The sequence below is a fragment of the Mandrillus leucophaeus genome, unplaced genomic scaffold (genome assembly GCF_000951045.1).
Source record: "Mandrillus leucophaeus isolate KB7577 unplaced genomic scaffold, Mleu.le_1.0 Scaffold92, whole genome shotgun sequence".
In the NCBI taxonomy this organism is placed as follows: domain Eukaryota; kingdom Metazoa; phylum Chordata; class Mammalia; order Primates; family Cercopithecidae; genus Mandrillus; species Mandrillus leucophaeus.
This window is the reverse complement of record NW_012110030.1, coordinates 828,457-840,898: the sequence shown is the minus strand read 5'-3', so window position 1 is coordinate 840,898 and position 12,442 is coordinate 828,457. Positions and strand designations below refer to the sequence as shown.

The following is a 12,442-nucleotide window of genomic DNA, read 5'->3' as shown; positions in this document are numbered from 1 at the left end:
GGGGAGTTCATCTGAGGTCAGGAGTTTGAGACCAGCCTGGCCAACATGGTGAAACTCCATCTCTACTAAAAATACAAAAATCAGCCAGGCGTGGTGGTGCACACCTGTAATCCCAGTTACTCGGAAGGCTGAGGCAGGAGAATCACTTGAATCCGGGAGGCAGAGGTTGCAGTGAGCTGAGATTGCACCACCGCACTCGAGCCTGGGCAACAGAGTGGGACCCTTCTCGAAAAAATAAATAAATAGAAATAAAAAATTTAAAAAATTCGCTGGGTGTGGCAGCTCATGCCTGTAATCCTACCACTTTGAGAGGCCAAGGTGGGCAGACTGCCCGAGCTCAGGAGTTCAAGACCAGCCTGGGCAACACAGGGAAACCCTGTCTCTACTGAAATACAAAAAATTAGCTGGGCCTGTAATCCCAGCTACTCAGGTGGCTAAGGCAGGATAATTGCTTGAACCTGGGAGGCGGAGGTTGCAGTGAGCCGAGATCGCACCATTGCACTCCAGCCTGGGCAATAGAGCAAGACTTCACCTCAAAAAAAATTAAAATAAAATAAAAATAATTAGAGGAGGATGAACCAGAAGATCATGAAGACTATTTGAAACTACACCGAGGAAGTCAACTCTTCACTTCTAACTACCTCCCACATACCTAATCCAACAAATGCTCAAAGAAGTAAAGACGCCTAACAAATTCTTGGAGCCTAAATTATCTACCAATTCATGGCTCACAAAATGGACTACAGGCAACTTTACATATACAGTCATGTATCACTTAATAACAGAGATACTTTCTGAGAAATATGTTGTAAGGCAATTTCGCCATTGTGTGAACATCATGGAGTGGACTTACACAAATCTAGATGGTGGATCTACTACAGACCTAGGCTATATGGCATAGCTTATTGCTTCTAGAATACAAATCTGTACTGTACTAAATATTGTAGGCAATTTTAACACAAAGTACTTATCTACAAAGTATTTATGTAGCTAAACATATCTAAACATGGAAAAGGAGTCTTCCAGTTGCATTGTAAACTCAGGATGACCATTGTATATGCGGTCCATCATTGATCTAAACGTTGTTATACAGTGCATGACTGTACAAATTACCACGGGGTTTATGGTTCCCAAGCACAATCCCAGACAGAATAGAAGACAATTAATTATTACGGTCAAAAACTTCCTTACAGCTCACATAAATCTGAATCCACCAAATCAAAGAACAAAATCCTCTTCAGTATGTGCCTGATGCCCAAATTTCAAAACTCCAAAGCAAATGAATATTAAACGAGTAACTTGCCAAGACTTGGGCTCTCCAAAGTGGAGATAATTAATGCTATAGAGGTCCATGTCCTCGGTGTGCCATGCGAACGTGGTCTTCCACATGCCAAAATATAGATACGGGGTATTTACACCCTCAATAGAAATGCCACACTCTTCTTCAACCACATCCAAGACTGTATTCAGGCGAGCTATGTTCCATTCATCCACACCCTGGAATGACAGAGAAAAAAAGAGAGAGAAATCAAATCTTACCAAACCATGAAATATAGCATTTACTAATCAAACCACTATCCACCAAAATCATTACACTGTATATTCTAATTCACTGAAAATTGAAAAATAAAACAATCCCTATTCATGAGCCACATACATATATCCGTTATTATTAGTCAAAGATTACTACCAGCATAATGGGGTTCCATATAACTATTTGGTAGAAATTTATAACAAATAGCTTCCCGATACCAAATGGAAATGAAAGTTACAGCCCCACTCCCCAGTGGCTGTCAGCAAAAAATTACTGATTCAAAGCAGATGATCTGGCATGGGCTTTCCCTCTTTGGCACACTTTTTTGTTTTGGGGGTTTTTAGATTTGGGTTTTCTTGAGATTTTTTTGCACATTAGTTTAGAGGTAATATTCACCATCACATATCACATCAAGAAACCAATAGCAAAATATGTCTTCTGTTATCCTTCTCCCATCCCCATCCATTCAATCTTAGCATGTAATACACTGTTTCCTCAAAATTCCACTCTAATTATTGGAAAAACTTTTGGCAGTATCCACTGATCACTGTGCTTCTACTAATGGTAGAAGCACAACTAAATATTAACCTCTTACGTTAGTGGAAAAATTTAAACACACAATGCCTACTAAAAATACTTACCCAAACTTTGGTAAAATTGCTGGAATAATGTAGTTTTATAACAGTAACCCAATACGGATGGTGATGGCAGAGCAAGGGAAGGTTAAAGTCACTACTATAAGAGTTAAGGTGACAGGAAAAGATTCTGGTTTGATTAGAACTTAACAATATTTTCCCCCCTCCCGAGACAGAGTCTCACTCTGTCGCCCAGGCTGGAGTGCAGTGGTGCAATCTTGGCTCACTGCAACCTCTACCTCCCAGGTTTGACCAATTCTCATGCCTCAGCCTCCCACACAGCTGGAACTACAGGTGCAGGCCATCACACCCAGCTAATGTTTTATATTTTTAGTAGAGACAGGAGTTTCACCATGTTGCCTAGGCTGGTGTTGAACTCCTAGCCTCAAGTGACCCACCCACCAAGGCCTCCCAAAGTGCTGGGATTACAAGCGTGAGCCACTGCACCCAGCCAATCACTTATGAATTCACTACAGTTCACAACTGCTTAGAAGTTTTTACAAACTATACATTTCTCCCATATATTTTTATCAAATTCTAAATAACAGAGACTAGGCACATTCCTATGTAATCACGGGGAAACTGAAATGCCTTTAAAGCCATTCCAACCTTTTCGTACTAATGCACTATTAGAGAAGGGCATTGGCCGGGTGCAGTGGCTCATGCCTGTAATTCCAGCACTTTGGGAGGCTGAGGAAAGCAGATCACTTGAGCCTAGGAGCTCAAGACCAGCCTGGGCAACATGGCGAGACCCCATGTCTATTTTAAAAATAAAAACTAAAAGAAGGGTATTAAATTCATCTATGTCTACCAAAGGTTGTCCTCTCCAACAACTATACCAAAGGCTTCACATACGACCACTTTTAACATTTCCTGAACACACTAAAAGCTCTTAGAGTTGTTCTGTTTTCATTTTGGTCTTTAAATGATTTTCTAATTAGTGTGCTAATCTTACTTTCTAAAGCTTTGGGGTTAAAAAACTATTGATGAAGCAGCTAATGAAACTCTGACTCAGGTAACATAATTGAACATGCCAAAGGACATAATTTAATTCCCAAATTCTCTTAAGTAGCCACTCTGTCTACAACTTAAGCCGCACGCTGAGAAGCTTGTTATTTGAAACTGGTCAAAGTATCCGTTTAGAGAAGATCCTAGGTTCCAACTTTTGAGACCTCATAAAACTTCAATCACATTATGTAAAATATTTTATCTCACTCTATTTATAGTGATGCAATCTCTTAACTCTAGTCCAATCAGACTTCAGTCCAATCACCCTAATAATAGAGTTCTATTTAAAAGTCATTACTGAAGCAATGAATCTGAAGTAATAAATGAGCACCATATTATAGGAACCATTTTTAAACTGAATGAGCTTGCAAATTTAGACACAACCTATTTCTCTAAAAGTTCTACATATAGAGACATCTAAGTTTTATTTCTGACTGCCACTATCTTTTAAAAATAACCAAGGTTGAATCCCTTGACATCCTAGACCCATGGTATAAGGGGAAGAGGGTAGAGATCAAATAGTGCTGGACAAAAAGACCTAGATTATAACCCCAGCTCTGCAGGTCACTGAGGAGAAAGTCACAGAGCTTTTCTGAGCGTCAAGTCTTTCTTCATGGAAACACAAGGGTTCCTGCACCCTCCCAGAGTTGCTCGGAGCAGTAAATAAGCTAAATGAAAATAAACTTTTATAAAATAAAATTTAATTCTTAGAACTGATATAATAAATATCACCACTATTCTCTAGCAAATCTTACTGGAAAGTCTCCCAAAAACAAGTCAAGCATGTCAGAAGTGATATTTAATAAAATGTGTTTAAGTTCACTACTGAAATTCTCCCCGTTAATGGACAAATAGCATATTTGCAGCAGTTTCTTCTCAGCAAGGCAAAGTTGCTGAAAAGTAATTTCTTTTGCTAAAATAAAAAGTCTCATAATTTCAATTAAGCAGTTGTACAAATATTAAGAGTAACCAACAGAGAGAGATAAATCTTATTGCTTCAAAATTCTTTCACCAATTTTTGTTCTCTACTATTAAACTAGTTAGCTGACTCCAAAAACAGGCTCCACAAAGGCTCTTCTGAAGAGCACCAGGTCTGTCTCATATACTTAGACCAAAAACACACCTAGTTATCATTAAGTGTTATACCATATGCTACCTCATTACACTATACACACTTGTATGCTACATTTATTCTAAACAATCCTATAAAATGGGTAATGTTATTCCCAAATGAACAAATGAAAAAATTAATTCTCCTAGCTAGAAGTAGGTGGTAGTGATTAACCTAAATCTATCTGACTCCCGGACCTTCCTTTTTAAAGGTTTATGCTTTAGTTCTGATCCTTTTGAAATACGACATATCATCCTCTTCTCTCAGCATCACTGTCAACAAAGATCTAAGGCTCAGGAGCAGCAAACACGTGAAGCTGCTGCATTCTTCTCACCAGGGGCAGAGCCACTCTACACAAATGTCAGCAAGGCTTATACCGCAGACTGCTTCACTTGAGAGCGCGTGACAGGAATGATTTAGCATAAAAGCAGTCTCCACACCCCAGCTACAAACAAGCCCCACAATGACAAGTGAGAATCTGCCGAACTGTTCAAAGCTTAATTCCATCAGGCTTCAGGAGAAAGGCTGCACACCAGCCCAAGTTCACAGACAAAAGTCTCCTCCTGGATTCTGTCTCCCTCAAATGAAACTCTCCCACACATGTTCAGCAGGCACATGAGCAATATTCATAACTCACCTGACTTCCAGTGGGCTGACTGGAGTCCTAGGCCTAGGAGTTCACGTCCCCTGGCCCCTTGTTCCTTTCACGCCAACTACCCAGTTGGAGCCCGTCCTGCCCCATTCCTTTACGTACCCTGCATCTGTTTTCTAAAACAACTCACAATTGGACCATGATTTGTGCACATAGGTGTAACTGAGAACTTTATCAGGGATATTCCCTTTCAATCAGTGATAGTATCTTCCTCCTATCAGGAATCAGACAGCAGTTTAAAAGCATTCCTAGGCCAGGCACAGTGGCTCATGCCTGTAATCCCAACACTTTCAGAGGCCAAGGCAGGAGAATCACTTGAGCCAGGAGTTCAAGACCACCCTGGGCAACATAGTGAGACTCTGTCTCTACAAAAAATTTTAAAATTAGCCAGGTATGGTGCCTTGCACCTGTAATCCCAGCTACACGGAAGGCTGAGGAAGGAGGATCAATTGAACCCAGGAGGTCGAGGCTGGAGTGAGCCAGTAATTGCGCCACTGCACTCCTGCCTGGGTGACAGAGAAAGATCCTGTCTCAATCAATCAATCAATCAATCAATGCATTCCTAAATCTTCAATGTCTCAACCAGGCCATCCTGGACTCTCTCCCGTGACTGCACTCAGTTATTGCAAAACTAAAGGGAACAATGCAGCAACATGCCATGTTAGAAACCTTGAGAAACAATGAGCCATTTCCACCTACACAAAGTAATAATGCAAAAATCACAGTAGCTCAATTTTCCCCAAAATATTTCCACTGCAACATTAGAAATATGGGTCTTAGATTGGGCGCGGTGGCTCATGCCTGTAATCCCAGCACTTTGGGAGGCCGAGGCAGGCAGATCACCTGAGGTCGGGAGTTCAAGACCAGCCTGACCAACATGGTGAAACCCCATCTCTACTAAAAATACAAAAATTAGCCCAGCGTGGTGGTGCGCACCTGTAATCCAGCTACTCAGGACGCTGAGGCAGTAGAATCACTTGAACCTGGGAGGCGGAGGTTGTGGTGAGCAGAGATCATGCCACTGCACTTCAGCCTGGGCAACAAAGCAAGACTCCGTGTCAAAAAAATAAAAAGAAATATCAGTCCTATCAGATGCCGAGACCAAAGAAGTTTGTCCTCTTTGACTCCAGCTCTCAGACAGTCACAGTGCTGACAGACCCCCCACAAAGACACCCATAAGGAAACCTGTGTAACTCTGCTTAACTCTGCATTTCCCAAAAATCATTTGACCATGGAAGCTTGTTTGTATAACACATTTACATCATGTAAAACAGTGCTGTGTGGGACAACATATTAAAGGAAGCATTATGATAGGCAGTTCCCTAAACATTGTAGTGCAAATGCAAGTCAGTAAAACAAAAAATTACTGTGACCACATCAGAGATGCATTTCAGAAACCAGGGTGTGCAAAGGGGTGGCTGGAGTATGGTCACATTTATTGTCAAAATACACATATTTAATTTGATTATGTCACCTAAAAATAAAAAGAGACAGTGTAAATTACAAGCAATTAAAACAACAAAAGATATTTGTTTTTATTTTATTTTTTTTTTTTTTTTTTGAGACGGAGTCTCGCTCTGTCGCCCAAGCTGGAGTGCAGAGGCCGGATCTCAGCTCACTGCAAGCTCCGCCGCCCAAGTTTACGCCATTCTCCTGCCTCAGCCTCCCGAGTAGCTGGGACTACAGGCGCCTGCCACCTCGCCCGGCTAGTTTTTTGTATTTTTTAGTAGAGACGGGGTTTCACCGTGTTAGCCAGGATGGTCTTGATCTCCTGACCTCGTGATCCGCCCGTCTCGGCCTCCCAAAGTGCTGGGATTACAGGCTTGAGCCACCGCGCCCGGCCAACAAAAGATATTTGTAAATGAAGATAATCTAAAGGATTAAAACTAGGAAGACAAAAGAGAAGACTCAAACTTTATAAAACTATAAAATGTACTGAAAAACAGAGAATAAGCTTTTTTTAAAGTATGTAAAAATGATGGTTTATGCCCATAATACCAGCACTTTGGGAGGCTGAGGCAGGAGGATCACTTGAGCCCAAGAGTTTGAGACCATCCTGGGCAATACAGAGAGAGACCTCATCTCTACCGAATATTTTAAAAAGTAGCCGGGTGTGGTGACACATGCCACAGGCCCCAGCTACTCAGGAGGTGGCTGAGGAGGGAGTTGAGGCTGCAGTGAGCCACGATTGTGACCCTGCACTCCAGCCTAGGAAGCAGAGTAAGATGTCTCAAAAAGAAAAAGATGGCATGTTCATCAAATACTACAAAAAGTGTTTTAGACAAAAAATAGATTATTAGTAAACTTTTAACAACCGTGTCACTGCTGCACTCACCCAGCAAATAGTAAAATGGAATGAAGAATTTCAATCTGAAAGAGTAACCCAGTGTCAGAACAGCACCGTGCTGCACTGGAATCAAAAGTTCTCCAACCAAATGGTGGCTCCACCACGAACCAATTATAGGATCTGATGGTTTCTCAATGGCCTTTCACGGCAAAGCTGTGCCCAGGGTTCGATGCTGCAAACTGGGCCACAAGAGGACTGTGGCTACCTTGAAAGGACCACAGGAAAAGTCCAGTCTTTCACTGAAATTGTTTTCAAGAAAATACATCCTTCCTGGCAGAAATAGAAAAAGCCCTACGGCTTCCCAACAGGACATAAATCCACATATGCCTACCTTATAGGACAGCTGTAAAGACAGGGTTGCAAAACACAAGTAAAAATATTTTGAAAAATTGCTTAACTAAAATTTTCGGGTTTTTTTTCCTAAAATTCAGTGTATTTATTTGGACATATGGATGTTCCTTGTGTTCTTGGTCACATATTAACGGAACTGGCACTTTGGCTGCAGGAACAAATAAAAAACATCATAAATCCAACTGGTCTTTGATTTGGGTCTAGGTTAATAACTCAAGAACCATTCAGCAATAATGGCTTGAAACATTTATATATCCTATGAAACTGCAATTAGTTAAAAGGCTGTTGATTTTAATAACTGTGACACCAGTAAAGAAGTGAGGGGAGAACTGTTAACTCGGGATGCCAAATTCAGAGCAAAGTATCTATTATCTCCTTCTCACTTTTGCAGTATCTATAAATAAAGTGGGGGGGGAGAATTATACGAATAATATTAAATAAAAGTGCATACAGAACTGAGAAATAATTTCATGGAATTTGCCACTTAGTTCAATAAAATGATTGTAAAGAAAATAACCATTTACAGCAAAAGACTAGTTACACTGTTGCTGTTTAGAACATGAGAGCAAAATGAGTAACAATCAAATTCTCTGGTTTAAACTGTATTGTCTTAAAACAGGTTATTCTGTAAATTGACATCTATGCCTTGAAAATTCAAGGCAGAAAGTAAAATCATTTAGAAAGCCAGGAATCCCATCAATACATCCAGACAGATGTTTGTCTGTAGTTTTTGGTATCCAGAACCTTTTTTCCACACGTCGCACAGATGCCTTTTTTGTAAGCACAGCCCTGGCAGTGATGAGAACCTGGTTGGTGCACAGAACTTTTACAAATTCTGCAAGTGGAGAACTTATTCTTTCCATATGGATCAAATCCTGCTTTTTTTGAAGTCAAAGCTTTATTTTCATTCAGCTTTCTCCCACCACTTTCTGTGATATTCCTAGCACCATCTTTCCATGTATCTGGAGTGGTAACAGTACCAAGTTTCTTTTCACATTTTTCGCACACCATCCTCCCCTCCGATGGTTCCCCTGCCCACAACAGCCTAAAATTTTCATTTTAAAAGATAGGGAGATGGTTCAGACCACAGCTTTTTTGAGGGGCATCTCAACGGATTCACAGGCCATTCCACCTCAAAGAGGGCAGTCAGTATCCTGTTCCAAAGAGCACAGCAGGAGGCCGGGCACAGTGGCTCATGCCTGTAATCTCAGCACTTTGGGAGGCAGAGATGGGAGGATCACCTGAGGTCAAGAGTTCAAGACCAGTCTGGGCAATATGGTAAAACCCCATCTCTATAAAAATACAAAAATTAGCCAGGCATGGTGGCACACGCCTGTAATCCCAGCTACTCGGGAGGCTGAGGCACAAGAATCACTTGAACCCAGGAGGCGGAAGTTATAGTAAGCCAAGACTGTACCACTACACTGCAGCCTGGCCGAGAGAGCGAGACTCTGTCTCCGAAAAAAGAAAACAAAAAACAAAGAGTACAAGAGCACAGCAGGAAGTGGAGAGCTCAGTAATAAAGCAGGAATTACAAACTCAGGTGCCCAAAGAGTCAGGAAGGTAACAGCAATTAGTGAAGGCAGCCAGGTGTATATCAAAAATGGTGGGTATGGGGGGTGATGTGTATTTGGAGACAACATACTATCCTGTCTAAAGGAGACAGCCATTACTCAGTCACTGGGAATGCTGCCAGATTTTCTGATTTTTTAAAGCCCCAAATCCCAATTTTATGTGACATTAACCAACTTTTAAAAACATGTGGATCAGGCCGGGCGCAGTAGCTCACGTCTATAATCCCAGCACTTTGGGAGCGCAAGGCAGACGGATCACTTGGGGCCAGTTCTAGACTACCCTGGTCAACATGGTGAAACTCCATCTCTACTAAAAATAAAAAAAAAATTAGCCAGGTATGGTGGTGTGGGCCTATAATCCTAGCTAGTCAGGAGACTGAGACAAGAGAATCACTTGAACCCAGGAGGCGGAGATTGCAGTGAGCCGAGATCACATGGTACTGCATTACAGCCTGGATGACAGAGCGAGACTCCGTCTCAAAAAAAAAAAAGAAAAAAAGAAATGTGGATAAAAGCAAATAAATCTGTGGCCAAATCTGCAAAAAATGTAGCAGGCATTAAAGAGTCCATACTTATTACAGCAATTTTAAAAGAATAAAGGAAGGAGGAGTTTTGGAGACAGGCTATAAATATGAAGTTAGTGGTTTTGAGCTTACTACTTTAAAGTGAATCACATTATTTGTCCAATACTAAACAGCTGTATCAGTTACTCCATAAATGTGTCCAGTAACTGCAGCGAGACTGTACAAGTGGCAGGAACCTAACAGGAATCCACTCTATGCGCATGTTTTCTCTCTCTGTTCCATAACCAATATGCAAATGGCCAAAGAAAAAAAGCAAAATAAAAGCCTGAGCAATCATGAAAACTGAATAACCAGCACCAGGATAAGTGGGATCTAGCACAGTCCTGAACAAAACTGTATAACTTCTTAAGAGGAGTCTCTGTGAGGCAGCAGAATGGCAGGGAGGGTCTGCTAGAACTTAGCCATTCGCCAGGCACAGGTGACAATTCTGTGAAGTGCACCAAAGATGGCCTGATAATGCATTCTGCTTTGTCCACCAAGTGGAATAGCTATAGTCACTTGCCCATAAACCTGAGAAACTGCTATAATATCAACACGGAGACTGTGAAAGAAGCCCTGGATGACTACGGAAACACTTCCAACCGAGCACACAAAACGTGTGTTCTTCACTCTGGCAATATTTTAGGGGCTGCTTTCTCTTTTGTTGTACATAAAAGCATAGTTGGCTACAGAAAAATTGATAAACTGACATATATGATTATTACTAATATTTGTATGGTACTTTCCATATAATAGAAGAGAAAAAGTCTATATGAATCTTGTTCCCCAAAATTAGGTTAAAACCACTAACCTGTCACTCTCTTAAGTCTTTCCACATCTTCACAGTTATCACTCTATATTCCACCCTCAACAACATCATTCCCATTTCCTGCTGTCACCCTCAGCACCTTCAATATTATCCTCATGGGGCTGATTTCCTAACAAAGCTAGGAGCCCCCATCTTCCTCTTGAGTTTCAGTGCCACAGAGCCAACTCCAAACCGGGCCAATAACGACCAACAAAAATTTTTGAAATGCAGGAATTCACAGGGGGAACCACCACTTCATTAGAAAATCCAATTATTAAAAAAAGAAGATCTGCTACCTGGATTCTGTAAGAATCTGAGAAAATACTGAAAGAACCTGTTAAAGATTCTCAAGTTTCCAGGTCTACCCCGTAACTCAAATGAAGTCATCAAAAAGAATATACAAATGGACAGGACTACAGTCTTTCTTCCACTACAAAAATGCCCATCACCAAGTTACATTTAGATGTGCTCTTGGTCTTTCCAAGGGCTGACATAGTTAGCACCCAATTAAATTACCTATCTCAAAGCTTGCTAACTGTAGAGCTGGGGACATGTCTTCTACCTAACAACATGGCATGCTCCACCATCTCCACACAGAATAACTGGAAAGAAACAAGAGGTGGCATAACCATCATGCTAGGAAAACAAAAGCAAAACACCATCTCATTTTACAGATGAAAGGAAGGTGCCCAGTCAGTAACTTACAGGACTCCTTGTTTGAAAATCAGAACCAAGGGCTGGACACGGTGACTCATGCCTGTAACCCCAGCGCTTTGGGAGGCCGAAGGGGAGGGCAGATCACAACATCAGGAGTTTGAGACCAGCCTGGCCAATATGGTGAAACCTCGTCTCTACTAAAAATACAAAAATTAGCCAGGCATGGTGGCAGACGCCTGTCGTTCCAACTACTAGGGAGGCTGAGGCAGGAGAATCACTTGAACCCAGGAGGCAGAGGGTGCAGTGAGCCGAGATTGAGTCACTGCACTCCAGCCTGGGTGACAAAGCAAGACTCTGTCTCAAAAAAAAAAAAAGAAAGAAAAAGAGAAAATTAGAACACAGGCCAAAGTGCAGTGGCTCATGCCTGTAATCCTAGCATTTCAGGAGGCCAAGGCAGGCAGATCACTTGAGCCCAGCAGATCAAGACCAGCCAAGACAACATAGCAAAACCCCATTTCTATAAAATATACAATAATCAGGTGGGCATGGTGGCACACGCCTGTAGTCCTAGCTACTCAGGAGGCTGAGGTGGGAAGAGCACCTAAGCCTGGGAGGTCAAGGCTGCAGTAAGCCATGACTGTGCCAGTGCACTCCAGCCTGGGTGACAGAGGGAGACCCTGTCAAAAAAAAAAAAGGAAACTAGAACAGAGCAGTTAGTCTCCTCAACAGCAAATGTATTGTCTGCCCAGTACATCATAACTCTTTGTAAACAATCCCTTCATAAATACTGGTATTGGTCTCATTTTTATATTTCAGCATTGTGACACGGCATTTCTCATTAACACATTACTGTGCAGCTTTTTTTTTTTTCTTTCATTTTTTAGCGAGGAAGGGAGGGATGGAGTCTCACTCTCTCAGCCAGGCTGGAGTGCAATGGCATGATCTCTGCTCACTGCAACCTCCACCTCCTGGGTTCAAGCAATTCTCCTGCCCTCAGCCTCCTGAGTAGCTGGGATTATAGGCACATGCCACCAGACCCAGCTAATTTCTGTTTGTTTTAGTAGGACAGGGTTTCACCATGTTGGCCAGGCTGATCTCCTGACCTCAAGTGATCCTCCTGTCTCGGCCTCCCAAAGTGCTGAGATTATAGGCACAAGCCACTGTGCCCGGCCACATTTCTTAATTTTTTCTTTTTTTTTTTT

At 41.7% G+C, this 12,442-nt stretch overlaps 1 protein-coding gene and 1 pseudogene across 6 annotated transcripts in view; both read right to left on the bottom strand.

Annotated features, from left to right (window-relative positions):
- Positions 1-12,442, bottom strand: part of KDM4C (lysine (K)-specific demethylase 4C) — a 443,327-nt gene that overhangs the window by 329,522 nt on the left and 101,363 nt on the right. For all 5 annotated transcript variants that reach the window (XM_011969889.1, XM_011969890.1, XM_011969891.1 and 2 more), the window contains exon 5: positions 1,304-1,497. In XM_011969889.1, the coding sequence (XP_011825279.1) occupies positions 1,304-1,497 (194 nt within the window). The remainder of the gene's footprint in view (positions 1-1,303; positions 1,498-12,442) is intronic.
- LOC105531884 lies at positions 7,708-8,677 on the bottom strand (annotated as a pseudogene). Its single transcript, XR_001004880.1, has one exon. The product of XR_001004880.1 is annotated as a cysteine-rich PDZ-binding protein pseudogene (transcript).